This window comes from Syngnathoides biaculeatus, chromosome 13 (genome assembly GCF_019802595.1).
Source record: "Syngnathoides biaculeatus isolate LvHL_M chromosome 13, ASM1980259v1, whole genome shotgun sequence".
In the NCBI taxonomy this organism is placed as follows: Eukaryota; Metazoa; Chordata; class Actinopteri; order Syngnathiformes; family Syngnathidae; genus Syngnathoides; species Syngnathoides biaculeatus.
The window spans coordinates 8,626,050-8,649,730 of NC_084652.1; the positions used below are offsets into that span (position 1 = coordinate 8,626,050).

General features: G+C 42.9%; 3 protein-coding genes across 14 annotated transcripts in view; 2 read left to right on the forward strand and 1 right to left on the reverse strand.

Annotated features, from left to right (window-relative positions):
• Positions 1–19,860, forward strand: fubp1 (far upstream element (FUSE) binding protein 1). 11 transcript variants are annotated; one of them, XR_009797700.1, is made up of 22 exons: positions 1–183; positions 623–746; positions 2,158–2,193; positions 2,275–2,311; positions 3,090–3,136; positions 3,210–3,281; positions 3,352–3,409; positions 3,622–3,784; positions 3,856–3,954; positions 4,035–4,139; positions 4,213–4,315; positions 4,497–4,748; positions 4,826–4,986; positions 5,606–5,757; positions 5,825–5,901; positions 5,990–6,115; positions 6,369–6,443; positions 6,863–6,925; positions 9,512–9,681; positions 10,817–10,905; positions 11,418–11,473; positions 12,486–12,932. XR_009797700.1 is itself a non-coding variant. In XM_061839038.1 (21 exons), the coding sequence occupies exons 1-20, from the start codon at positions 94–96 to the stop codon at positions 11,451–11,453; spliced, it is 2,046 nt and encodes a 681-aa protein (XP_061695022.1). In that variant the 5' UTR covers positions 1–93; the 3' UTR covers positions 11,454–11,473; positions 12,486–12,932. The 11 variants fall into 11 exon arrangements, 8 of the variants coding, with proteins under 8 accessions (XP_061695022.1, XP_061695020.1, XP_061695023.1 ...); XR_009797699.1 differs by lacking the exons at positions 10,817–10,905; positions 11,418–11,473 and adding an exon at positions 19,814–19,860 and having other exon boundaries at positions 12,486–12,576; XR_009797698.1 differs by having other exon boundaries at positions 9,766–11,473.
• miga1 (mitoguardin 1) overlaps positions 9,919–23,681 on the reverse strand; it is a 15,667-nt gene continuing 1,904 nt past the window's right edge. Inside the window, exons 2-14 of the mRNA XM_061839044.1 lie at positions 22,736–22,876; positions 21,927–22,107; positions 21,668–21,817; positions 21,466–21,596; positions 20,052–20,178; positions 19,883–19,971; positions 19,619–19,728; positions 19,478–19,550; positions 19,296–19,382; positions 18,579–18,812; positions 18,425–18,478; positions 17,342–17,458; positions 9,919–16,388 (exon numbers count right to left, since the gene is read on the reverse strand). Of these exons, the coding sequence (XP_061695028.1) occupies positions 16,170–16,388; positions 17,342–17,458; positions 18,425–18,478; positions 18,579–18,812; positions 19,296–19,382; positions 19,478–19,550; positions 19,619–19,728; positions 19,883–19,971; positions 20,052–20,178; positions 21,466–21,596; positions 21,668–21,817; positions 21,927–22,107; positions 22,736–22,876 (1,713 nt within the window). The 3' untranslated portion in view covers positions 9,919–16,169. The remainder of the gene's footprint in view (positions 16,389–17,341; positions 17,459–18,424; positions 18,479–18,578; positions 18,813–19,295; positions 19,383–19,477; positions 19,551–19,618; positions 19,729–19,882; positions 19,972–20,051; positions 20,179–21,465; positions 21,597–21,667; positions 21,818–21,926; positions 22,108–22,735; positions 22,877–23,681) is intronic.
• usp33 (ubiquitin specific peptidase 33) overlaps positions 21,993–23,681 on the forward strand; it is a 24,266-nt gene continuing 22,577 nt past the window's right edge. Inside the window, exon 1 of one of the 2 annotated variants that reach the window (XM_061839033.1) lies at positions 21,993–22,133. The gene's annotated coding sequence lies outside the window, so the exon portion shown is untranslated. The remainder of the gene's footprint in view (positions 22,134–23,681) is intronic. The other variant, XM_061839035.1, reaches the window with a different exon arrangement.

Sequence of the window (23,681 nt, forward strand, 5' to 3'; positions counted from 1 at the left end):
GGAGCTGTGTCATCATCTCCCGCCCGTGTAAGCCGCCATCTTGTCGCGCCGAGGAAGAGAAGAGAGAGACAAGACAGCTTGCTTGCTTCAGATATGGCGGACTACAGCAGCGTGGCTCCACCGTCCAGCGGCGGCGGCGGAATGAATGAGGCTTTTAAAGACGCTCTCCAGCGCGCACGGCAGGTGAAAAAAGCCGCTGAGGTTCTTTCTAGCAATTTATAATGTCGTTTTTGGTTGGGCAATGTCAGGTTACGCGCTGCAAATACCCCCCCCCCCACCCGCTCCTGCTGGCCTTGTGTCGGGCTAAGCTAACGCAACATGCTAACGTGACGCCACAACGCAGGTTACCGAAAATACGAAAAAGCGGCCGCACGACTGGAAATGAAAATATTTGACCACGCTAATATGTAGGTAGGCGGTATCTGCTTTAAACTGCGCGGCTAGGTAGGTGGAAACACTGTCGTCTGAAGCGCTTCTTTGTTGGGTCCCACTTTCGGTGGCGTGTGAAGCACCAGGCCGCTGCCCTCGTGTGCACGGACTGCCATGACCGCGACTTCAAAGAATGCATGTTACCATAATGCCATAATACCATAATGTTTTTGTTCAACTGTGTGTGTCTCAGATCGCAGCGAAAATCGGCGGGGATGGCGTTGCGGCTCCTCCAACGAGCGAGTTCGCCTACGGAGGCCAGAAAAGGCCTTTGGAGGACGCTGGTGGGTATTTTCCCATGCCTAACCTGAATATCGGTCAGTGGCTCAAATCGATTACACGCCAGTTTGTTTAATGATTGCTTGCCTGCTGTTTGTATTTTAACGATTTAACCCAGCAGTAATGTTTTTACCTCTGCCCTCCATTAATCCTAATGCATATGCTTTGCCCTGAAAGATGCTTGGTGTAACTAACACTGTGTTACCCTTGTTAACGCAAGATGCGATGCAATAGCCCTTCTAACAGTTTTTTTTCAACAAATCAGATGATTGCTAAACGATATCACATTAAACCTTAAACTGTGGGTGCACATTTTTAAATTAATAACTGACTGATAAAAAAATGTGACAAACCCCACGTGGCTAGGAAACACTTTTACCATGCTCTCACTGCACCTAGTGTGTGATTTTGTGTGGGTGGTGTACCTCAGATTATCACAAGATCAGCGTCTTATTTGACAATCGAAATTTTACCAAATCAGATGTTTCTTGTAGTACCTAGACTGGCCTGCGAGTCCCATAAGACACAGAATCCTGGAAAACAGTAGCCCCAATCCCTAGTCATATTTCGTAGATGACCCCTGCAATGTGAAATCTTTGAAATTGAAATACACATTAGGCTTGTTTGCATAGCATAATACGGCGTGTACATTTTTTCAAGGTCTTGAAACACATTTTTAAAAACAATAAAAATACATGTAATACCATTATAATGTACAGAGAGAGCAAATGATAACAACTATAGAACAAACAGTAATGCTTACAAAATAAATCTGCAATATATTGAGTACAAATTTTGACCCACAATACATTAGGTGATTAGTGTACTCGAAGAAAAACATACAAGTGAGCTTTTGGATCTATTCTATATAATATCACACTTGGAGTCCCTGACTTAAGCCTGTATCACTGTTAAGTACAAAATGATTTTGCATCATAATTATTCAACGTGTTTAAAATTTACGATTCAGAGATGATGATGGTAGAAAAATCCCTCTCAACACACTTTACAGGATACACACAAAATGAGATAAAATGAGACATCTAAGACTCAAGCGTTTGCTGACTTTATCGACAGAGTTAGAAAGAAAATATTTGGCCACCATAGTGGTCTGTGTACCAATCTTTTGGATAATGTTGGCTAAATTAATAGACTTCGGTGTTAACGGTCCCCAGTAAAGAATGAATGGTTGAAGGGCTATGGTATTGAATTGAATGTTTTCAATAGGTGCACGCATTAATTGAGATATGCATTAAGGTGATGTTTATGGTATCTCGAATACACTCAGTGATGATATTTGATCAATGTATAGTGACTGTTGGGAAGCTGTCCTAGTATGGTGACCCCTTGGCATAAAGCTGTTGTTACACAATGCTTTCAAATTGCTTCTACTTTATGGGGTTAAAATGGTCTGGGAACAATTATGATTGTTTTATCATGTCATCACAGACCAACCTGAGACAAAGAAAGTGGCGACTAATGATGGTGAGTCATCTGAATATGTGAGGGTATAAAGAGTGTATAGTTCACAACTTTGTTGTATCTCATGACTGTTGTTTTTTTCAGCTTTTTCTGCCATGGGAGCAATGGGAGGCCCCCCAAGGTGAGCTCATTTAGCAGAGCGCGGTAATAGGGATAAAATGATTAATCAAATAATTCCATCAAAAGTTGAAGATTTCCAGGAATAATTTTTTCACACGGACATATGTTATCGCAGATTCCCGCATCACTGTACAAATAAGTTGCGACGATGGCATTGAGCCTGCAGGAAAGGATGCATAAAAGGCAGAATGTCCAAGTTTGCAAACATTTCACTTTTAAACATGAAGTGCAGTGTGTTTACTGCAAAGCAGAACAAAGAAACCACAACAGCACTTCTACGATCATCAATTCTACCACGGATAATTAGAATGTATTAGAATGCCTGCACAAGTAATCAAAAATGGGTGCAGCTGCTCGCTCATTTTCAATAGCTTGATTTGGAAAAAACACTTAACAATAAATTGTAATGAGCACATACTACACAAGCTGCTATAGTATAGGTACAACTGATGCGCAGGCATGCAGCAGTATACATTCTGGCTAACTCTAACCAGTTAGCAGCCAGTCGTTAGCCTGGGCTCACAACGCCCAACTCTATACTCTCATTCACTGCTCCCCATGTCACTCGCCAGGCCCCACTTTTTAAAGCCCCACACTTTCATACCCACAGATTATTCTGTATGTGAAAATGGTGACTCAAAATGGTTACTACTTGCCCCGTGTTTATATATATATTTTTTCCATCTATTTTTGTCATTACTCAATTAATCAGAGTTGTTGGTGGAAGAATCAATTCTATAATTGCCTCAAACGTTGCACTGTGCTATCTCCACCCTCAGATCAATTTCGGAGGAATTCAAGGTTCCCGATGGGATGGTTGGATTCAGTAAGTTCACTTGTGAATATCACCTTCTGCTGTGAAATGGAAGAATGGGGTGACACTTTGTCCTTTTGTATAGTTATCGGAAGAGGTGGTGAACAAATCTCACGTCTGCAGCAGGAATCTGGCTGCAAAATACAGATTGCACCTGGTAGGATTAGTGTTGAGAGACGAAAATTTACATTTTTGTCTGCATTGTTTAAATTTGCTTTGTCTTCTAGACAGTGGAGGTATGCCTGATCGGTCAGTGACATTGACAGGAGGGCCTGATGCAATCCAGTAAGTATTTCATTTGCAAGCATTATGTTTTCGGTCCATCTATTTTCTGTACCACGTACCCTTACTAGACTCATGGGTATGCGAGAGCCTATCCCAGCTGTCTCTGGGCGAGAGGCAGGGTAGACCTTGAAATCGTCACCCACCAATTGGTGGGCATCATGTTTTAGTTATGTTAATAATTGTGTGTAACCTTGTCCTCGTCTTTCTGATAGGACGGCAAAGAGGCTGCTCACAGAGATTGTCGAGAAGGGACGCCCATCCCCGGCGTTCCATCATAACGACGGTCCAGGCATGACTGTTCAGGAGATCATGGTCCCTGCCTCGAAAGCTGGCCTCGTCATCGGCAAGGGAGGTGAGACCATCAAGAGCCTTCAGGTGAGTGACTTGTCTGTCGGAGAAACCACAATTGTCTTGGCGTGCGCGGTAACATGGCTGTTGCCATGCAGGAAAGAGCTGGAGTGAAGATGGTCATGATTCAAGATGGCCCCCAAAACACAGGTGCAGATAAACCTCTACGCATTTCGGGAGAACCCTTTAAAGTTCAGGTGGGTGATAGTCTGAGCTTTTGTTTCTAGAGATGAGCCTGTGAACTTTTTTTTCACCTCATATAATGGTCTTACGGCAGCAAGCCAAAGAGATGGTGATGGAGCTGATCAGAGACCAGATCTTCAGAGAGCAGAGGGGCGAGTATGGCTCTAGAATTGGAGGTGGCGGCGGCGAGAGCTTAGATGTGAGTTGCGTTTCTTTCTTGATGGAATGGGTTTTGGATGGTGTCCTCACCGTGTTTCTTTTTTCTCCTCAAGGTTCCCGTTCCCCGGTTTGCTGTTGGAATCGTCATTGGCAGAAATGGAGAAATGATCAAGAAGATCCAGAGTGACACCGGGGTCAGGATCCAGTTTAAACCAGGTTGGTTCATGCCACAGTCTCGAATGCCTTTTTGGTAGTGTTGGTCAATGATTAAAACTCATGCACCACGCTGACAAGCTGATGGATAACCCTAACCCTAATTGTCTGAGACCTAAGCTCAAGATGCAAAATGAGGAAGTCAGTCAAACGCAGCTTCTAATTAATCTTGTTCTCTCTCTAGATGATGGAAGTGCACCAGACAGGATAGCACAGATAATGGGTCCTCCTGACCAGGCTCAGCACGCAGCAGAGATAATTTCGGACCTGCTGAGGAGCGTCCAGGCCGGTGGGCCTCCAGGACACGGTGGAGGTGGTGGAGGCGGAAGAGGCAGAGGACGCGGGCAAGGCAATTGGAACATGGGGCCTCCTGGTGGCCTCCAGGAGTTCACGTTCTCTGTTCCAACCATGAAGACTGGCCTCATCATTGGAAAAGGTAGGATGACCTAATCATTACCCTTTGACAAAGGTATCTGATTAGGGAGAAATAATAATGGATGAATTGTCCTACAGGTGGTGAGACCATTAAAGGCATCAGCCAACAGTCGGGCGCCAGGATTGAGCTGCAGAGGAATCCTCCTCCCAACTCTGACCCCAATGTCAAGATGTTCACCGTCAGGGGGTCGCCTCAGCAGATCGACTATGCCAGGCAGCTGGTAGAGGAGAAGATTGGCGTGAGTAAAGAGTGTCTACCTACTGCAGGCATGTGGGGTGTACTTTTCAATCACATACCCATTGCCTGTTTTCAGGCGCAGGAATGGCACTCTGGAAGTTCTGGTGGCCTGTTTGTTTCTGGAATGGAAACTATGGTCTAGTTTACTGTAGCATTATGGTGATGAATAAGTGGCAAAAAGTGACTGTCCTTGATGGGGCAGTACAATTTGTGCAAAATAGTATCCACACTTCATAGTGGGTTCCGGAATGCGTCTGATTGGTACGGAGAAGGAAATTTATTTATTTATTTTTTAGAAATAAAAATTCTCTCTCATATATATTTTTATAGGGTTGAATATACATCGGGCAGGTATTCAAAAATCATTTGACTGGGAATCTTCAGCTCTTTTGTTGGCATACGCAATATGCAGTCATTTTGTTTCAATTGCCTTGATAGTCTTGTCTACTTCCACTTACTGCATTTGGGTGTACGAGTATGCAGCTGCATCATGTTACTTGAGTGCAAGGTTAGAAGTGCCATTAACTTTAAGCGCTGGAACTTTCGATGGAAATTGACACAATCACTGCTATCATATTTAAATCAGCTATCCTCCGACTTATTTATTTTTTGTCATCCAGGGGCCTGTCACTCCAATGGGTGGCCCACATGGCCCCCCTGGTCCACATGGAGGTCCTGGCCCACATGGTCCTCCTGGCCCGCCAGGACCCCCAGGTGCTCCCATGGGTCCTTATAACCCTGGGCCTTACAACCAGGGACCCCCAGGACCACAGTAAGTGCAATGCTTGTTTTTATATAAGCTTGTGACGATTTTGTGAAACTTGTCTGTCTTTGGTTAGTGGTCCCCCTGCACCCTACCAGCCTCAGGGCTGGGGAAACGGTTACCCGCACTGGCAGCAGGGGCAGCCTGATCCAAGTAAGGATCTGACATCTTTGATCTGAGCTTTTATCATCATCAATTTTGTCTGGAAGTGGTTTTTTTGTGTTTATCACTATGGGTTCAGACAAAGCAGCAGCTGACGCCAATGCCGCAGCGTGGGCAGCCTACTATGCCCAATACGGTCAGCAACCTCAGGCTCCAATGACACCCACCGGTGGAGCGCCTGGCAGTACTCAGTCCAATGGTCAAGGTAATGTCTCTCCCCCATCCCACCCAATGGCATTAGCTGGGAAGTGTAGCTTAGTAACACATCATTGGTCTAGCTGGTTTTGGTTGACAGGAGACAAGTGTTTTTTTTTTCCCCTCCCCCCACTTTTTTTTTTTTTTTTTTGTAAGTCTGGGACAGGGTAGAGTCCCCGGCCATCTTAAGGTTGACAGCCCCGTGGAGGAGGAAGGCTTACTCGGAATGATTGACGAATTACAAGTACCGTTTTTTTTAACAGGTGACCCACAGGCTGCAGGTCAGAGTGGACAGGCAGATTACACCAAGGCCTGGGAGGATTATTACAAGAAAATGGGTATATGAACGTAGTACTCAGTGTACACCTATTTTAACATGCGTCAGTCTAAACAGCAACTAGGCTGTCAATACGCTTTTTTTTCCTATCACCAGGACTGGGTAGCTGTCAGTATTTCAGGCCCTCAGTGGAGTGTAGTGTAGTGGAGTTTTTGTACCTCCACTCAGTTTGACCACGAGCAGCCTGTGCTGTTTAGACTGCACCACACTCAATGTCTCCTGGACTGAACCACTTTTTCATGCGCTTAGGAATACTTTTCTTCAAGATGTAGTTGTTCTTTGGCTGTGCTATAATTGTCTAATTCTTGTATCAAGTGTTGTTTATTCATTGTAACGTGTGGGATGTTGCTGGAATGCTTCTGCTGCTAGCAGGAGGTGACGGAGCACTACACTGACGATTACAACGCTTTGTCGCTGCAGGGCAACAGAGTCAGCAACCTCAGGACTACACCAAAGCCTGGGAGGAGTATTATAAGAAACAAGGTGAGCTCTTTTGCATACATTTGAAAGGAACGGGCGGCTGTGCTCATGCAGCGCTCTGCAGTCCAGACGTTGCGCACACAGCCTCCCAAGACAAAGGTAAAAGGTTTCTGACCCCCGCTCAGAGACACGGGTGGTGGGTTCGTTCCCCTTCTTACAAATAGAAGCTGTCTCTATTCTACAGTGGGGCAGAAAAGTAGTCAACTACCTGTTGTCCAAGTTTTCACACATAAAAAGATGAGGCCTGTAATTTTCGTCATAGGTATACCTCATCTATAAGACAAAATGAGAAATAAAGTCCAGAAAATTCTCTGCTTTTTAATAAATTTGTAAATTCCTCTGTAAATCATTTGGCCACCTACAAACAATTAAGATTTCTGGCCTGTAACTTCTTTTAAGAGTCTATTCTGTTCTCTACTTTTTACCTGTAATAATGGCACCTGTTAAAACTAATCCGTATTAAAGACACCTGTCCGCAACCTCAGTCACACTGCAAACTCCATTATGGCCAAGACTAAAGAGCTGTCAAGGGACAGCAGAGATAAAGTTGTCCACCTGCAATGGGTAAGCAGGTTGGCATGAAGAAATCAACTGTTGGAAGTTGTTAGAAAAAGACAAAAAAGACCACTAATAATCTCCCTTGATCTGGGGCTTCACGCAACATATCCCAAATGTTCACAAGAACGGTGAGCAAAAATTCCAGAATCCCATGGGTAGGACCGAGTGAATGATCTGCAAAGAGCTAGGACCACCATACTAATAAAGGCTACCATCAGTAACACACTATGCTGCCAGGGACTCAAATCCCGCGGTGCCCGACCAGGCATGAGGATTTCGGCAAGTATTGTAACCGATCTTTGGGTTCCGCGGGGGTTTTTTTTTTTTTTTTTTTTTGTTTTTTTTTTTTTGTCCTGGGAAACGGTGGGAAACGATTTTTCGGTTCCCATTGATAATGGTCATGGGAACCGGTTTTTACATGTGTTTCAGAATAAAGCCTTAGCAGGCATGAGCATTTTGTCTTTTACGCTTAGCAACCAACATGTTTGATTAGCGTTTGAGTGACCCGGATATGAATAACTCGACCTTGCGCATGCGTAGCGCAGAAGCGGAAACCAGTGCTGTTTCTAAACCTTACTGACAAAGCTGGGCGTTTTAATCATTAAAAATAAAGGGGTTAATGTAGGTTTGTTTTATACAGATTGTTGTATTTCGTCGAACTTGTTTTACATTCCACACATGGGTGAATTTTGTTAAAAGTAAGCCCAGAGATCTGGGAAACGGACTTTCGGTTCCATGTTTTCTCAGGCTGGGTAACGACAAATTAACGGAACGATCGTTTCCGTGAAATGCGCATGCCTGCCCGACGTGTGTATCTTTTTAAGACAATACTTGTCCAGGCTGGCTGAATTTTGCTAGAACCATTTTTATACTGAAGATTAAACATGGCTAGGTCTTTCAGCATGACAGTAATCCCAAAGTTCTCGCCCGAGGAACAAATGAGTGGCTTAGTTTCAAGGTCTAGAAGTGACCAAGCCGGCCTACAGATCGTAACCCCGTGAAAATCTTAGGAAGATGTTGAAAGTCTGCAACATTGTGTGAAAACCTTAATTTTGTGGTTGACTGTGATTAGTCTGACATATTTAAGAAATGGGCAATTTCTTAGGGACTTTTGCAGTTATACCTGCTTTTCATTGTTGTAATTGTATCTGTGGCCGCACCTGTTGGTATTGTATAACATGTCGTTAAAAGTAGGTCATCTGGCTGTACTCTTCACTTGGGAGGTAGCAAAATATTTGTACTAGAATTGGTGTCAGTAGCTTTTGTATTTAGCAGAAGAATTTGTTTCCTGGAGTTTTTTTTTTTTTTTAATTGTGGGAAAACATAACTAGTTGTGAAAAAAGCTACGTTGAATTTAATAGGATGACTGACAGTAACTGAGGTGGGATTTTTTTAAGTAAATCTTTTTAAACTGAATTATTTACACTATTCATGTTTAACATTTTTATTAAGAGTAAATAATGTAAATGTTAAGTTTTAGCGGAATTCAACGTTTTTAATTAAAAATTGGCCATCTCCGTGAATTGTATAGATTTGAGTTTTCATAGAGGGTGGGGAGCGTTGCCGTTGATGTCATCCTAGGCTATTTTGTTCTCCTTCAACACTTGACTGCTGGATCCGTTGCAGACATCCACCAGCCACCCGTCTTTAATTGTGAATTTTTATCCATGGAAGACTAATATGTGAGTGCAGTGGTTTGAGGTTTTGCCTGTGTGTTTGGGGCCTGCTTTGGTTAAGTTAAGTGTGTACTAGACCTGGGCAGAGGGGGGGGTGGTTTGCGTACTCCCAATACAAAGATCTAAATATAGCGCGCTACTTTTGTCAATTATTGCTATTAACTATTTTGTGTGTGAGACTATGACTTCTTGTACCTATGTAGTGGCCATGTTGGGAAGGTCGTCATTATTTATATCTGTATACCAGTGCACAATTACCCTTTAAATCTTGCACACCCTGGTTTGGATCAGAGTATAGTACTGTTTTTCTTATGTATTTAATCACAAATTGTCCTTTCCTGTTCCCTCCCCCCAGGGCAAGCGGCCCCTCAGGCAGCAGCGCCGGCGGCCGCTGCGGCCCCTACCACTCAACCCGGCGGCCAGCCAGATTACAGCGCCGCTTGGGCTGAATACTACCGGCAGCAGGCAGCTTACTATGGCACGAGCAACCCTCAGACCATGGGAGCGGCGCCACAAGCACCTCAGGTACGTGTCCCTGCTCCCTTTTCTTGAATAACAATGCGTACAGAGTAGTCCAATATGGATTCTTAACCCCCTTTGGTTCCACAGGGTTTACAGGGTTCCAGCCTGAGCAGCAGCACCCTAACCTCATAAACTTTCCTCCCTGCACAGGTTGTCCGCTGTTAATTCCCGCTGTTAACATGCATCGTATCTTCTATGTATTTCTCCTGCACAGGGCCAGTAATGTGAAGTGGACATAACGTAAATGCTTCATTGTCGAACACAAAAATCCTATGTTAAATGTTTGGATGCAGACGCCTCGGTGATTTCCTTGGTTTGAAAGTGTTACACATAGATGGCAGTTTACCCGGCGAGCACGTCCTCTCTTCTCCATTCATATATTTGTTTTTGTTTTTTTTTTTTTCTTGTAAATGCTTTGTTTTTAGTGAGACAACTCAACTCACATGGTCATTCCAGCCCTGTATCTACATTAAATGTGGTTAGAAGTCATGTTAATGATTGAACTGTAGACATTACCATGTAAATCATCTCAGTTTTAAAAAGGTATAAAAAAAATGCTTATTGCCTGTTGTGTTTTTTGCAATAAAATAAACTGAAACCTCCTGTGTTGGTAAGTTGGGGGCCACCTTCACGACAAGAGGGTGGGGGGAGGGGCTATGTTATGTTATCAGAGCAATTAGCGGGCCACCTGTGGGTTGACACAAAGCGATTCTCTCCTGTTTCTCTCCCAACTGTCTACAAGACGCTTGTTGATTGACACTTGCTGTTTGCCGTCATGCTTTTTCTTGATGACTTGAGCCAGGCGACTTGTGTGCGTTGTTATTGAGCTAGTATCCACATGCCGTTTTTATTCCCCTTGACGTGTAGACACTTCCTCCTCCACAGGCAAGTGTAGAAAAGTGGTAAGAACGTATATACATATTCCCACACCCATTCGTGATTGCAAAGAAATGTTTTTTTTTCTATTGTTAGTGTTCCCTTATTTTTCTTACAGGACAGTCAGGTAAATTGTATGATGCAAATTTTTTTGTCCTGCCCTTGTACTCTTAATATGTAAACGTTTTTAAATGATAAAACTAACGCAAAGAGAATTTTTTTAATTTTTTTTTTTTTTTTTGCTGTGCCGCTGCTTTGTTAGTGTCATATCCAATACAAGCAATGAGCTCTGTAGGCTCAGGCAGGGGGCGACTTAACGCCGTCCACATCCAAGTTGAGCCCTCCTGTCCTGTAAGTACCAAAACTGACTACCGAGCCAAATGATGCTTGCAAAATACATATTTTTTGTCAAAATTTGCCATTTCCCCTCCCTTTTGTCTTTGGGTAAGTATTCACTGTTGTGAAGCCAGGCGGTAGACTTTTTTGACTGTTGAATTCACCTTGTGGCGCTTGTCGGACACCATTTTAGTGGCATTGATGATTTGAATGTCGGTTACTCTTGCGCGGTTGTTGTTGCTGACTGTTCTCCTTAAATGCCCTCCCTCCCCCTTCTTTCTTTTTACCAAAATGGACATTGATCGAGATGAAATTCAGCATAGCATGCTTACTTAGACCTTATTTGTGTTGCCAATGTTCCATCTGAGCATGTCGCGCTAAGTCGTGGACTTGTCACATGAATATTGATTGATTGATTGAGCACTGTTTAAAAGGCACTTGATTGTATTGACCAGTTCAGGAAAGGAGAAATCGTATTGACTGCAAATATATATCTATATAGTGCAATATATATCTGATCTTTGCAGTGTTCTCCCCCAACCCCCCCAGACCTTGCACCTTAGGTTCTGCTGCAGTAATCCAGGTAAGCAAAGCCTAAGGAAACAATAGTGAAATACAGTGGAACCTCCAAAGAAGAATATCCAGAATTGAATGGAAAAATGAATGAATGTGACGTGATATATCTGAAGATAAGTTCTACGGCTGTGCTTTTGCTTTCTGGGTCGTCGCAATAGAAGGTCCCTGTGATCATAGCCATTGAACAGAAAATGGAGCTACAACCTCTGAAAGAATCTGGCTACTGTGTACCGTTGAACGAAGTGGGGATGTTTTTACATTTCACCATATCGTTAGTTTTGTTTTACAGTTAACTTGTATTTACACACATCAGTGTAGGAGCCGAAACCCCAATGTAGTGAGTTTCACACGCCCATTTGATAGTCTAATACAGTACAGGTTGTTTAGAACTTTTTCCTTTTGTAATCAGCACACACTGAAAATGAGTAGTGATAGTTAAAGGGATGGTTGTGATTTTTGACACTTTGGTAATTAAACATGAACTCAGGTCAGATTGACACAAGAGCATGACTCTTGAGAAAGGAATGTAACAAGTTGGTTGCAACGGTCTTTGACAAATTGATGTTAGAACATAATCAACGGATGAATGCAGCCCTCTGGTTTGGGAAAACAACTTTGTGGACCTGCACCACTTCTGCTTTGGAGGTTCCACTGTCCATTTTTCCGATTTGACCAGTTTTCCATCCATGCAAAGAAATGCTCACCCTGTCAATGAATTCATGAACTGAAAAGTGACACAATTGACTTGTACGACTGTGGACTTGACTCAAAAGTACAAAGTGGTTGGTTATGAGGAAGTGCTTTGTGTGCATAATTATGACAGGCCTCTTAATTGTCTATTTTTGAATTGTCGTGCATGTCCTGTAAAGCTGCAGCAGAAGGACAGGGCCATATTATTTATTTTTTTTTTTTTAAACAGAAAATGCGTGATGTTGACAATGTTCTCTGGTGGTTTATTCTGCTGTCAATAAGCACAGTGCTGACGTACTCATTGAAACACCTTCACTTCTCGCTCACAGTGTTGGAGGACGCTGCAAGCTTAGGCGCTAGAATCAGAGCCTGTGGTAGTCTCTGCCGAGCGTAGGCCGGGCAAGAGCTCCAGTGCTTAAGGTAAAAAAACAAAAAAAGATCATTGAACAAGTAATGCAATTTTTGTGACTGCAAAAAGTGCAAGTTAGGCATCTTTTCTGCTCGAGTTGACTGTTTTAATGCTAGTGACTTGAGTCGTTTGATGGTGATTTGTATTTTTAGTTGTCATGGTTGTTGCAATGAATGGTTTAGAAAGTTGGATGAGAACAGGAACTGAACTTTGAATATGATGTCATTAAAATGTCCCACTCAGGCTCTGCAGGATGGGGTTTGGGGGAAAGGGTTATTTAGCTGGAGGAAACCTAGTGGTAAACGTGCTGTATTATATGGTCACTCTTACTGTCATGTTCATTATTAATAAAGGTGTCACAAATGAATTTAATGACTTAAGTGGCTCATTAGCTCAAATGACAGACTTATCAGTGTTTATTTGGTTGTATCATTGAAGCACAGACTACTTTCTAAGTAACTTTATCGGTGGCTGAAATTTCAAAACATCCACATCACCAGTGTAAAGTGAGTAAAGTGAGACAAAGCACCAAATCTGTGCTGTAGTGCAGACTTAATAGCACAAACTGGACAATTTTCAATTTCCTTTTTCCATCCCTCTGATCAGCAATTAATTGCAGAACTTATCAAAATTCACATGTTACATTTTGGACTTGTAATAAAAACCTTAATACAATCAAAGATGAACTAAAAATATGCTATACATAGTATTACGTTTTTCCCAGGTCATGCATTTTTCAAAAGATTTCTTTCATGAGGAAATCTCTTAGTATTGTGTGCAACTTTTGAAAGACTCTACAATTTACCTTCCAAACTAAATCGATCTTGGATTCAAGAGGAAATGAAAATTACCGGCGTGGGACACAATTTGTACATAAACCAACATAGGGAGGATAAAGCAATTCTCCCCCCTCTGCTGCAACCAGAGATAACAAAGTGGATAAGTTATAGTACAAGAAAGGGCTATTAAATTTAATCTGAATAGCATTTATTTGACCTACAAAATGCCACTAGAAGACAGTGTTGCTCTGCAAACACCTTTCCTGGTCCATTGCCTGTCAAATGTCTTCAAAGGGTATTTTTTTTTGTTTTTTTTAAACTTTGAATTTATAGTGTAACGTGCTGGTCATATAATTAGAATACAGTATCATGAAAAAGTTGATTTCAGTAATAACATTAAAAAAAGTGACTTTAGAATGTCAGCGTCAATCTATGTGTTTTGTGAATGATTACAACAGACTACTAAAAACCCCAAAGGTGCCATGTTGAAGACACCTGGTGTCACACTAATTGGTTACTGAACTCAAAAGACCTGCAAAGGCCTTTGAATGGTCTCTAGTTCTGTAGGCTACACAGTCATGGAGAAGACTTCAGACCTGACAGGTTTCCAATAGACCATTGACACCTTGCACATGGAAGGCAAGAGAAATGGTCATTGCTAAAGAGACGGGCAATTCACATTTCCTTCTTGACTGTCTTAAAGGTCTCCTTATACTTGAGACACTACTGATGTCAGTAAACCTTTTCTGTGCCTAGTTTGCCTTTGTATTTGAGCGCAATCCATGTGCTCAGTTGTGAAAAAGTGCTGCAGTTCAAGTCAGGTGTTGCTACTTTTGTTGGATAGGATGCAACAGGGTGCAGTTTCCTCAGTATATTGTAATCATTTCCAGTAGCCCCCTCCTTACATTACAAGGAACAAAACAACAACAATGGAAACCATGTAATGGTGTCAGCTTGAACAAATGGATCTAAAGTGACCAAATATGTTTTTATGCTGCAAAATCAATCAAGGATGCTGCGACTTGGGTGGAACTGTGAGTACGTCGAAGCAGGTGACTAAAGTTGACCAATCACAGATGACTGCAGGTTTCTCTGTGCAGCAACATATTTTTAGGGTGTGTGTGTGTGTGTGTGTGTGTGTGTGTGTGTGTGTGAGACCAGCTACGCAGAGGTGCTGCGTGGGGCAGTGCATAGGTGACGTGATGCAAACTTCTCGGCCATGAGATTAAAAAAAAGCCTTAAGGGTCCATCGGGTGTATACCTGACAGCGAGCTGCTCTTTGTCAAATAGATGGAATATCTGGTCCTGGTCCAAGTCTCCACATGTGCCAATGTCCAGCCTGTTTAAACTGGAGATTGTCCTGCGGTGGCAGATGGACAATGATGGGAAAAGTCAGGATCTCTGTGCCCAGGCGTAGACCATTGGCTGGTACAACAACCATGGGGTGTGGATACATCTAACCAGATGTTCCAAAGTCGTAGCACAGGACAAATAGGTAGCCAATTAGTTTTTCAGCACTTGCTGTCACAAATAGTTTCATTGTGCAGAAGAAGCTCTGCAGGGCAAAGCAGTAGATGGTCATTACACGACTGGTTTTCCAGAAGCAGCTCTGTGTGCACTTATTTGAGCCACTGACCAGGCCACCTCACCCTCCTCCTCAAGGCCACTAGCCTATCTCAACCAATAAAAATGAGTGAACAAACAGAAAACAGTGTTGGGAAGGAAAATTCTCCTTTTGTGGCACTCTGTTCCAAAAAAGCTCATGTATGTGATGTGGATCTCTGTCTTCAGGTGGACTGGAATTGTTTCAGAAACTACCCTTGCTAAAAGAAACATTAGGCTATTGCCAAACATAGCCTGTTACATGTACTTATAAAGATCTAGAAATGTAAAACTGAGTTTAAAAAGTTTGAATTAAGTTTTTGCAGTCTCAAATGTTCAATTTGTACTTTCCAATCATTTATAACGTTCGATTGTTTTGCCCTTAATACACACTTTTAGGGATTTATATAACTAGTTGATGACAGCTATTGAAAATTTTACACCTCCTGGATAAAAGGTGTAAATTTATTTACACAGCCATTTTTGGGACAATTATTTACAAAGAAAACAAAACAAGTATTTTAATATACTAAGTCTGGGTATCCCTGCTGAAGTGTCATAAAATGGATGGATGGTGTTGAAAGGGTTAAGGGCCACAGGATCCCTGTTGTTGAATGTTCTCCCCTGCAAACTCACCCGACTCCAATGCTGTTTAAAAAAAAAAAAATTCGATGGGGTATTGTGAAGAGGAAGTTGTGATACGCCAGACTCAACAATGCTGAAGACTGCAACCTGGGCTCGCATAACACCTGAGCAGTGCCACGGACTGATCAATGCCATGCCATGCCCTGTTGCTGGAGTAATTCATGCAAAATGTGCCTCAAGTATTGGGTGCTGTACATAAACGCATCCTTTTCATGCTTTCACTCTTCAGTTGGCCATTTCTATAATTTTTTTTTTTTTTGTACTGTGAAGAGGTACAGAAATAATCAACTTTAAAGTTGTGAATTTGGGATTTATTAGTTCAGTTAAAAAAAATTGACTGTGCAATTAATGAATAGTATTTCACTTTTTGAATGGAATCACTGTAATAAACTTTCATGATAATGTAATTAAATGACCAGCACCTGTAACATGATCAATATGCCAAGTTTATTTTACATGATACAACAATGTCCAGAGTCATGGCATAGTTACGATGGGTGGGACACAAAAAGAGTGCAATAATCAGGTGGAGCTTTGACAAAGCCTGGTGTTGGGAAATGTAGCGCAGTTAAAACCACTCACTGCACATTGGCCTCCATGGGGGCTCCAGGTAGAGGGTGCGGTGTGTTGGCGGTGCATCCGGTAAGCTGCAGGGAGTACTCTGCACCCAGGTAGGCCAGCAGCAGTTCGGAGCGCCGGTGCAGCAGGTGCAACATGTCCTCGGCCAGACTGTCGACGGATGAGTAGCAAACCTTGTCCAGGTCAAATATGTCCTTCAGAAAGTGTAGCACCTGATCCTGTATAATCACAATACACAAAGAAACCTTGTGGGAAGTGGCCGTAAACATGATCTAGTGGTGAGACTAGCTTAGCCCTTGATGGCCATTCCCTGAAATGACTACAGTGGAACTTAAAAAGATTTGTATTTAATCTAAACTTACTTTAAAAAAATTGCCTCGAGGAGTTGTTACCAAGTAAGCATTCAACTCAAGAACATCATCAGCAAAAGTGACAGATAAAACCAGGTCACTCATAGCTAAAGTATTTTTGAAATCTTTTTTGTCAGTTTAATCAATTATCCAATCAAAGTATATGCAATTATTTTACAGATTTATAAAAAAGTGTTAAATCATGAAAATAGATTTTGGTTCAATTTCAGGGGGAAAAAAGCTGAATGCTTAAAAACGTTACAGGTCACTCAATATAATTGTTATAGGATTAAAGAGCTTTGCCCACGATCAACAAGCTTAAACCAAAACTATTTTTTTTTCCCCTATCCCAGCTTTCAAGGGGCAGGAGGTGGGTACACCCTGAACTGGTTGCCAGCCAATCGCAGGGCACATTGAGACAGACAATAGTCACAATCACACCTAAGGGCAATTTAGAGTGTCCAATTAATGTTGCACGTCTTTGGGATATGGGAGGAGACCAGAGTGCCTGGAGAAAACCCACGCAGGCACGGGGAGAACATGCAAACTCCACACATGCGGGTCCAGGGTTGAACCCAGGACCTCAGAACTGTGATCCCAACGCTTTCCAGCTGTCCCACTGAGGTACAGCTTAATGGATTTTATTTTGTGTTTTATGACCTAAACTGCTTTTTTTCATACAAATTATTTTTTTAGATTCGGGCTGCATTAGTTTAGGTTAGACTGTTCCCATGTGCACAAATTGACGTTATGCATGCCAAGAGCTACCTGGCCAAGTGGTGTCATATTTTCAAGAAACTACATTATCTTTCGAGACTGACCTTGAAAAAGCAGCAGAAGTCATGCAGGGGACTCTTGGGCCCCAAGAAGCCCCACGCCAGGACTGGACTGATCTGCTCACACAGCGTGTAGAAGCGAGCGATGAAGCCGTCAGGAACCTGCGTCGGGAAACAAAAAAAAATTTCTCCCTTTTAATGTGGGTTGGAAACCAGGGGTTTTCAAACTTTGTGGGTGACAAGGAAGAGATTTTTCCCAGAGCCCACAATTTTATTAGCACCAATTAAAGAACTATTCAATATGCCCCTAAATACCATGGGAATTTCAGTTGCCTATTTTTCTAGAGCACTTTGACAAACAGCTGTAACAGTGGTGTACATAAAATAATCCAATGATCAGAATATAATAGTTTTTTAGGTGAAAGGTTCAAAATGTGTCAATCAGAAGTCATGATCCTATAATAGTTGTATTTTTCCAAGATAGTCAAAAGTTGCATTAGTCATAGTTTAATCAAGGAATAAATACATGAAAGCAAGTGAATTTTTAAAACATTCTGAAAAAAAAAAAAACACACGAGTGTCCTGACATGGCCCCTCTGGCAGTTACTTCTGTTTGACCCACTTTGTCGACATTTGGCTAAGACCACTCCCATTCCTCTTTGTAGAAGACCCGCTTGTGAGACCACATGCAAGCTATGTTTCCAATGCTAATTTGGAAGTGGAAAGGGAAGACAGTGATCTTTGCTAGTGACCCTGATAATCTTGAGAAATTCAAATGACCTGATTTCAGGCCTCCTGGCAGGAAAAAACATTTTTAGCTCAGGAATGTGTGGATGATTTGAATTCACAATTGAAATGTTACATCCCATACTAGATGAGGTTTTTAGTACGTTTGACAGTAAGGTAATTGAAAGCTTTGTTTTGACAAAAGTAGTCAATTGCTCCCCTTCTTGTAGCAATTGTATTTTTGTTTTCCGACGCGGCTTGGTCCCTATCCGGGCGCAAAGTGCAGGTTCACAGTATTGCAAAGTCACAGCTTGGGGACCCCCCCAGTTTGGGAACTACGATGCTAAACAACCCAGACTAAATGTGAGCTCTTGTATGAAAGAGGCCAGAGGAGGCGCAAACCTTCATGTGCTCCCTCTTTTGCTTCAGCACTGACCAGCAGCTTGATGCCACCGCCTAACAATACCACACACACACAGACACAAAAAAAAAAAAAAAAAGGCACATCAAAATTTGCAGCAGTCTTAAGGGGAGTCTTCCATTTTACTACTCGCACCGTCTCCTTGAAGGAGCTGTTGAGCCAGCGGTTGTTCACGACATTCTGAATGGAAATGGGCGGGTTCTCCAGATCCTCGAAAGAGTCCATCAGGATGAAGTCCAGCACGATGTCATAGAAGTTGAGGTGTTTGACACCGCGTGTGGCCAACTCCAGCGCAGTGTTATCCCAATGCTCCTTTTGCTCCAGGAAGCACATCATCTCCTCAAAGACTTCCTCAAACCTCTTTGGGCTCTGAAATCCACAACATGCCTAGTTAACCACTGTGAACTGCTCACTGGACAAACCGATTAGTAATCTGTAACATTCTGCCTGAAATGGTAACATTAAGACCTGGATTGTTTGATTCCACTTTGCTCCAGCGCTTAGTTTTGTTGCTTTCTTCAGTCTCCTCACCATTTAAAATGAAACTCCTTACCGAAGCCAAATACAGAAGGACCCTGTTTTTCTTCCGTTATAGATCATTATTTGTTAGCATATCTTGCTCTGGCTGATGCGTTCAAAGCAGTGTGGATAATTTTAGCATCAATTTTCCATGTGTATGTTCCAAGTCGCAACTGCCGCACTCCCACAGTACTCCCATTGGCTGGTCTACATGCCGATCATTATAGCAGCACTCCTGATCCTGAGCATAATTGTTATTGCAAGTGGCGCAACAACAAAGATGAAAAACATATCCAATGCATTAGTCCTCATCATTTATTATTTTGATTATACCTTCTGCGCTTTGACAATGATGGATGACAAAATCCTCTTGCCAGTCTCGGCCAGAAACGACCTTGTGGTTCTTTCGCGCAGGATGAGCTGCAGACAAGACCATCACAACAAAATGTAATGCTTCACCCTTGTGGCAATGTAAAAAGAGAAGATGAGCAGTCGGGAGCATCGGCGCCACCTGCCTGTGAAGCCTGCCTCACGCAATGCAACTTGGCCAGGAAATCCACATCTCCGAGGCACTCCAACATCTCTGTCCTGTGAATGTTAAACCAAACTGCTTTTAGAGTCCACACCAAAGATCTGTTCCCGTGTCAGACATTTACCGTAGCACCCTGCAGGTGATCTTGCCCTCCTCCGCCAACTGCAAGGCCTCCTCATAGAAAGGGTGATGAGTCACTGTGTAGTTGCTCCTCAGCTCCTTGTGCTCTGACAGCTAGCAGAAACATTCATTTGAATAGGATTGCCATAAATGAAAACGACAATGACAAACTTTTGACCTTTTTTTTTTTTTTTCCAAGAATTACAATGGCTCCCGCTGAAATTCCCTGACAAGACACACATGACTGCACGTCAATGGATTTGCTCACCTCAGCGGCGGACACAAAGGAGTCCGTCGAAGCGATGCTGATGCTGTCCTTTAAACATGCATCTTCCTGCTCGTCTTGAGACACAATGTCTTGACAGACAAATCAGAAAATGTCATGCAGACGTCCAGATTATTTGTCATTTGTCGTGCACGCGATGGGAGCGACCTACTATGGCTGTTTGCGTTGGTTAAAGGCTCTAACGCAACCCCCAAGACGCCCTCGAACTCGCCCTGCAAGCGGTAAGCCCTTTCCAGCAGCGACTTCAGCCTGTGGATAAACTCTGCACTGATGACATCCTACAGGCAAAAAAAACAGAAGGACATCAGCAGTTGAATCGTTAACGCTTTAAAAGCTCATCAGTTTTGAAGTTGAAGGAGAAGACATCCCATTGGTTTTTGCCCAGTGATTGCGTTATGACGTTCCAGAGTATGAATTCTATCCGTTTACTGCTTGTATTTTCCCACACAAGGTGCACTGAGTAATATCAGTTAATTATACACTTCAAGTCCCAGAAAAAATATTAAACATACATCTATCCATTTTCTTAGCTGGTTATCCTCACGAGGGTTGCGAGGAGTGCTGGAGCCTATCCTAGCTGTCAATGGGAAGGAGGCGGTACACCTTGAACTGGTTGCCAGCCAATCGCAGGGCACATCAAGACAAACAGCCGCACTCACAATCACACCTAGGGGCAATTTAGAGTGTCCAATTAATGTTGCATGTTTTTGGGATGTTGGAGAAAACCGGAGTGCACGGGGAGAACATGCAAACGCCACACAGGCGGGTCCGGAATTGAACCCCGGGACCTCAGAACTGTGAGGCCTAGGCTTTACCAGCTGATCCACCACCAATAAATACATAAAGTGAACCATTGCTATTTGCGTAGGACAGGGACTCCCATTATGATTGCATAGTATTTTTATTTTTTTCAACACGGGCCCTTTCTTGAATAAGTACAGATTAACTACCAATAAGTGTTTTGGGGAATGGCTCCCCACCCCAAAAAGAAAAACAAAAAAGTAATCGTAATATTTTACAAATAAGTGAATCCCTGGGAACAGAAATGAACATGACAAAATAGCTGAATCCATCATACTTTGTCCTATTTGACACTCATCCATCCATTTTCAACCCTGCTCATCCTGGTTAGGGTCATGGGGGCCCTGGAGCCTAATCCCAGCTGACTTCAAGTGAGAGATGAACTCCACCCCAAACTGGTCTCCACCCAGTCGCAGGGCACATATACGTAGACACAGGCAACCATTCACACCCTCACTGAGTGGGAAATGAACTCATGCTGCCCGCACCAAAGTCAGGCAAGTGTACAATTCCACCATCAGTGACTCTATATAAATCCTTAAGATTAATTTCCACAGTGATTTTAGTTCCTGTAAAAAAAAAAAAAAAAAAAAAAAACGTTAAATGCTAGGTATCAGAAAATCTTAGCTGATTTTCCTCATGGGATGAATAATCCATTACACTTGTGAGCTATTTTTGTCATTTTAGTTGTCATAATATTTGTCTAAACAACTGTACCTTTAGTTGGACCATGCCGGAGGACAAATGTACACAGAAGCACGTACTTCCATGTTCTCCTCGGCGATGGCATCCGCGGCTCCTGTCTTGACAGAGATCAGGTTGTCGTCCACCTGCTTGCTCCTGAACGTCAACGCCTCCTCCCACCGACGCAGCGCCTCTTCAAATAAATCCATACCTGCCGAGGACACACATCAGAAATCAGAAAACGTGAGGACTTAGCACGTGATACTAGCCAAACACGTTTACCCATAAGGTAGAGGTTCTCGGGAGTGGTGACCACGCTGCAGATGTCGGCGTCGCCTAGTCGGTCCCAGCAGCTAGACTCTAAGGCGCAGGTGGCGCTGCTAGATGTGTCCGTGCTGGAGATTATAGTCTCAGAACGCTCCCTGGGGGCTCCTGGTGAGATGTGGACAGGTCCAAGTGAGAACCACGACTTGGAGTTGAGGGAGACCGTCACGTTTTGTGAAGATGTTTCCACTTATATAACAGTTTCCCGGTGCCTCACCGTCCACCGGCGCTGCTGATGAGGACAAAAGCCTGACCCTTAACTGCTCCCAAGGCAGGGCCGGCGGAGGCGACGCGGTCTTCTTGCGGCCCCGCCTCCTCTGGAAGTGGGAAGCAAGTAAGAGCACCGAGACTGCACTGAAGGCTGCAGCTGCGACCAGCTTCTTGGTGCCAGCGCTCACCTGATGAAACATCCACACGAGCTCGTGTGAGTAATTCAGCTCTCGGAATTTATTTAAAGGGGACATGGTGTGTATAATTGAATTTGTAAAAGTTTATTAATATACAAATTGTTGGGTTACTTGTATATTAATTTAAACGACCAAGTAGACTTGAAAGACAAGTTTATGTAGACGATACCAAACACTTTTTCTCACTGATATAAAACCAGGCTAATGATTTCCTTGTTTAGGCCTGTTAGGACAAACAAAATTATCGTTACTTGCTAAATGCCAGAATAATGAAAGAAGGACTTTAAAAAATACTTTATCTTACTTTATTCAAAGTCATACGTTTACAGACATTACATAGTATTTTTTTAATTAGTTGGTTTACTGGGTGCATTTGTGGGGGTCTCTTCAGAGGTTGAGTAATTGGGCCGTTTCAGTTTCATTAACAAAGCAATGCGCATTGTTATAGTAAGCGTTGTAGCCAGAAATGACACCATGGGGGGGGGGGGGAGAAGAACCCCTCTTGATGGCCTTAAATAGAATGCTGAAAGTGTCACTCTAATCCCGGCCTGAACGCGAGCAACCTCTGCTAACCCGCACCCCGTGTCTGTGGCGATAACCCATCAACTTCCTGACGTACCTCCAGGTGCGCCACGGAGCCACACACAGTCAGCGGCAGGTGGATGACGCGCAGGGCGGCAGCCTTGGCCGACAGCTGGGAGTAGTGACTCATTGGAGTGCGCTGGCTGTGGCGCTGCTGGACCTCATGAAGTACCCTGAACTGCACAGGGATACAGGGCGTCATTACATAATAGCTATTACTGTACATCCAAGTAGCTAGTAGTAAGCTCATTATTAGATGTAATGTCAACCAAACCTTTTCAAATCTAAGTAGATTTGTAAACCTGTAAAATAGAAATAATCCATTCCAAGTTGGACTACCCATCCATTTTCCGTAAGGCTTATCCTTATTCGGGCTCCAGATGACCTGGAGCCTGTTCCAGCTGACTTTAGATGAGAAGCTGGGGACACACTGAGCTGGTCCCCAGCCAATTACAAGGCACGACACATAGACAAAACGATTTACCTCAACCCACACTCACAGTCTTTAGTGAGCATAACATGCATATTTTTGGAAGATGGGAGAAATACCACGAGTACCACAAGAATGAGAACATCCACTCTCCACGCAAGAAGGTCAGAGGTCGGATTCAAACGTCCAAGCTCAGAACAGTAAGGCAGCTGTGCTAATCAGCCCCAGCTAGTAATTTTCTTTTAAAGACTTGAATCCCGCAACTTTATGAATTATTTGCCAATATACAGCCTTATTCAGATAATACGATATTTTAAAATATCAAAATGGTAATGAAGGGTAATGGTAACATTACAAAAGAGGTGCAATTTCCTGAGGAAAAAAAAAATTGTAAAGCTAAACAATTTTGAGAGGAAAAACGTTTAAGAATAATATAGTTAAGATGTTTGGAATTGTAAGAATAAATCTATAATATTTATGAAATGAAAGTTGTAATTTTAAATGACAAAATGTCATTTAAAAATGAGCAAAATATGTAGGTAGGTAGGCGGCA

Coding starts and splice junctions, on each gene's coding strand:
- fubp1 (XM_061839036.1), top strand. CDS start 94: ATGGCGGACTACAGCAGCGTGGCTCCACCGTCCAGCGGCGGCGGCGGA. Junction 5,902..5,989: donor GCAGGGGCAGCCTGATCCAA/GTAAGGATCTGA, acceptor CTATGGGTTCAG/ACAAAGCAGCAGCTGACGCC. Junction 6,926..9,511: donor GGAGTATTATAAGAAACAAG/GTGAGCTCTTTT, acceptor CCCTCCCCCCAG/GGCAAGCGGCCCCTCAGGCA.